The following is a 3450-nucleotide window of genomic DNA, read 5'->3' on the forward strand; positions in this document are numbered from 1 at the left end:
AAGCATTAAAAAGAAAAAAGACCCTTCTATAAACTTACGTGTACTTATCAGTCTTAAAGGCTGTTCTCAGGGTTTCATCCAGACTTTTGACCTCTCAGTCCCAAGATCAACTTATTTCCTATGGCTCATTTTTGCCTAATAGTTGGTTCTCTAATACAAATAATAGCTGGATAGAAGTATATCTAAACCAAAAGAATCTATAGTGGTCCTATTCTCTTTTCTGTTAGACCAACTGCAATATTCTAGAGGCCTTGGTTAAAGGATGACAGACAAATTGAATGCGGTCTGAGAGAAGTGACCAGCAAGGGGAAAGAATCCAAATGAACCAAAACATAACTAGGAAAGAATTTAAATGTAGAAAAAGGCACATATATTCACTCAGAAGACAGATTTAAGGTCTTGTGACCTTGTATGAGTCATTTTAACTCTCTGAACTTTGGTATCATTTATAAAATGGAAATGCAATGCCTGTCCTCACCTCAAATGATTATTGTGAAAATTAAACAAAACAGAGTATGAGAGAGCCCTGTGTGTGCAATGAACTTTGAAAGTATTAAGAATGATAACCATGTGGCATGATGGGTATGTTAATTAGCTTGATTGTAGTTCGCAATTCACAATGTGTACTTAAATCGAGTTGTCCACCTTAAATATATACAGTTAGTTGTCAGTTACACCTCAGTAAAATGGAGGAAAAAATGTTGCCTCCATGAATGCAGAGACCATATAGGCTTTAAGTACTCAATAAATTGTGTACAGGTTAAAAGAAAAGAAGATATTAGTGTATTAGTATTGTTTTGGAAAAATATAAGGTTAGAGGAAAGATAACATTTTTTACATTCTGTTAGGGTTATCATGTGAAAGAGGACTTAGATTTACCCTGAATGGCTCAAAAGCACAACTGCGATTCATTGAATAGAAGCTGCAGGGAGTAAAAGCCCAGCTCAGGGAAAAAAAAATAATTCTCTAATTTTCAGTATTTTTCAAGCATAAGATGGTTTATTCTAAGAGGTGGAATGTTCTCTAAACCTGGAGGTGTTTAGGTATACTCCTGGCTGAACACATGTAAAGGATAGAAAGCATACTATGGATCACATCTTTTAGAAAGCAACTAGATCACGTTTAAGATCCTTTCCATCTGTATGATTTCATGATTATGAGTACTCAGCTTTTTTTCTCCGTTTCCCTGAATGTGTGTCCTTTACTACCTGTATGGTCAAGATTTTATACTCCACAAATTTACTCCTCTTTGGAGTCTTCTGGATCATTTTCTTAACACCGCTTCTTTATATTAATTCATAGTGCTTTTTCTTTTGGAAAGCTTTCACTGTTCCATTTAGCTCTTCATGACCATCCCCTGTCATCAACCTGTCTCACCTGCATGAACCCCAGCATTCCATTCCCTTCTCAGCATATGGGTGACATCTCCTGACATCTCCTTTATGCAGCACATCAAAAAATCATATTTCCCATATTACAGTTGCCTCTTGAGCAACACGGGTTTGAACTACATAGATCCTCTTATATGCAGATTCTTTACAGCATAGTACTATAAATGTATTTTCCTTATGATTTTCTTAATAACATTTTCCTTTCTCTAGCTTTATTGTAAAAATATAGTATATAATATAATATACAATGTATGTGTCAGTTGACCATTTATGTTATTGGTAAAGCTTCCAGTCAACAGTAGGCTATTAGTAGTTAAGTTTTTGGAGAGTCAAAAGATACGTGCAGATTTTCATCTGCACAGGGAGTCAGCACCCTTAACCCCTGTATGATTGAAGGGTCAACTGTATTTCATTATTTTGAAATTTATGGTAATTCAAAAATGAGTTCAGAGTTTTTTTCTCTTAAACTCTTTAGGGAAAATATTTAACTAAATTAGTGTAGTAAACATGATTGCAACAAAAATCTTTAACTTGTTTTAGAGTAAATACTTTTTAGTTGCTTTAGAAGCATCTCCTGAGGAAGAAACAAAGTATAAATTAGAAATAGTATTTCTTCATAACAAGATCATGACATTTTTAGACTACTTTAAATTGATATTGTTTTGGAAGTAATACTGTTTCTATTCATCATTTAGGTTGGTCTCTTATACCATTATTTTGACTTATATTTTATGTGTCTTGCAGTTTTTATATAGCATGAATTCATAATCTCTATCTTCATAAGATCTTAGAAAATGACTTAAAGTCTTTGTATCTTTTATAGATTTTATGTTTGTATATGGTGTTTATGTAAAAACATATAAACCAACTTGCTGCTTTTAGTATATACGCAAAACCGATTTGTTTAAAACACTGTAATGGCTTCAAAGTAACACTTGCTTTTTGCTCTCTTTTGTAAACTTATTTGTACCCCAGCTTATTTTTTTTTCCCCTTTGAAAAGCCTCGCAGTGAGAGAATTTCTTTGTCTGGATGATCCGCCAGGTCCATTTGATAGCCTAGAAGAAAGCAGGGTAAGTGGTGTATTACATATCACATGGAAAGAGGAACAAATAATACAGTACAATAACCACATTGTTTCTTGAATGGAATAGCAAATAGCAAAATATTATAATTTCAGACCTTTGTAGTTTTAACACAGAAAGCTTTTAATGTTTGAGTCAAAGGTTTCTTTCATTGAAATACATGAACCAGTTCAGTGAAAAAATAAAAATTCATACATGCCATGCCATCAATGAAGCTCTAAAACTAAACGTTGCATTTTTCTCCTTATTTTTACTATTTCAAAAGAAAAGAAAATCATCCAGAAATTTATTTTACTACATTTAAAAGTACTATTTGTATGCCAAGCTTCTAAATATCAAAAATAAAGAACCTACAACTAAAATCAATTAAAACTTACCTTCAGAAGTAGAAGTTATTCTCTGTTGTCAATTCAACTCAACCTTGATGCTACTCAAATTACTTTAATTCATGTGTTAGATAGCAGCCTATTTCTTGAAGCAGTTGGCCAGATGCACAAAATAGATATGGTAATAATAGATTAGGAAGGACTTTATGCAAGTTTTTTTCCCCAACTGTTCAATGGCACTTAAATGGAACAGATTTAATTGGTAGATTTGTAATGTTTTTTGGTTAAACTGAGTCTGTTCTTTATATTAGAGTGAATGCCATCGCTTTTTGGAAACAGCTTTATTGAGGTAAAAGTTTCAGCATAAAATTAACTATTTGCTATTCCATTGTAAAAGTACAATTTAATAATTTTTAGTACATTTATAGAAGTATGCCACCATCTCCATATCCAATTTCAGAAATTCCCATCTTTTTGACAAAAATTCCCTACAAGCCATTTTGCAGTCAGTCCATACTCCCAGCTCCAGACAACTATTGATCTGATTTCAGTTTCTACAACTTTATCTGTTCTGGATATTTTTTATGTGAATAGAGTCATAGTGTGTGTGTGTGTGTGTGTGTGTGTGTGTGTGTGTGTGTGTGTGTGTG

General features: G+C 32.9%; 1 protein-coding gene across 4 annotated transcripts in view; it reads left to right on the top strand.

Annotated features, from left to right (window-relative positions):
* The window catches only part of SNX16 (sorting nexin 16), a 63318-nt gene that overhangs the window by 33136 nt on the left and 26732 nt on the right, over positions 1–3450 (top strand). For all 4 annotated transcript variants that reach the window (XR_005794117.1, XM_040487495.1, XM_040487497.1 and 1 more), the window contains one exon: positions 2393–2462. Coding sequence is in view for 3 of the 4 variants with exons in the window: in XM_040487495.1 (XP_040343429.1) it covers positions 2393–2462 (70 nt within the window). In the remaining variant the exon portion in view is untranslated. The remainder of the gene's footprint in view (positions 1–2392; positions 2463–3450) is intronic.

The sequence above is a fragment of the Herpailurus yagouaroundi genome, unplaced genomic scaffold (assembly GCF_014898765.1).
Source record: "Herpailurus yagouaroundi ecotype Mexico unplaced genomic scaffold, PumYag 165, whole genome shotgun sequence".
Classification (NCBI taxonomy): domain Eukaryota; kingdom Metazoa; phylum Chordata; class Mammalia; order Carnivora; family Felidae; genus Herpailurus; species Herpailurus yagouaroundi.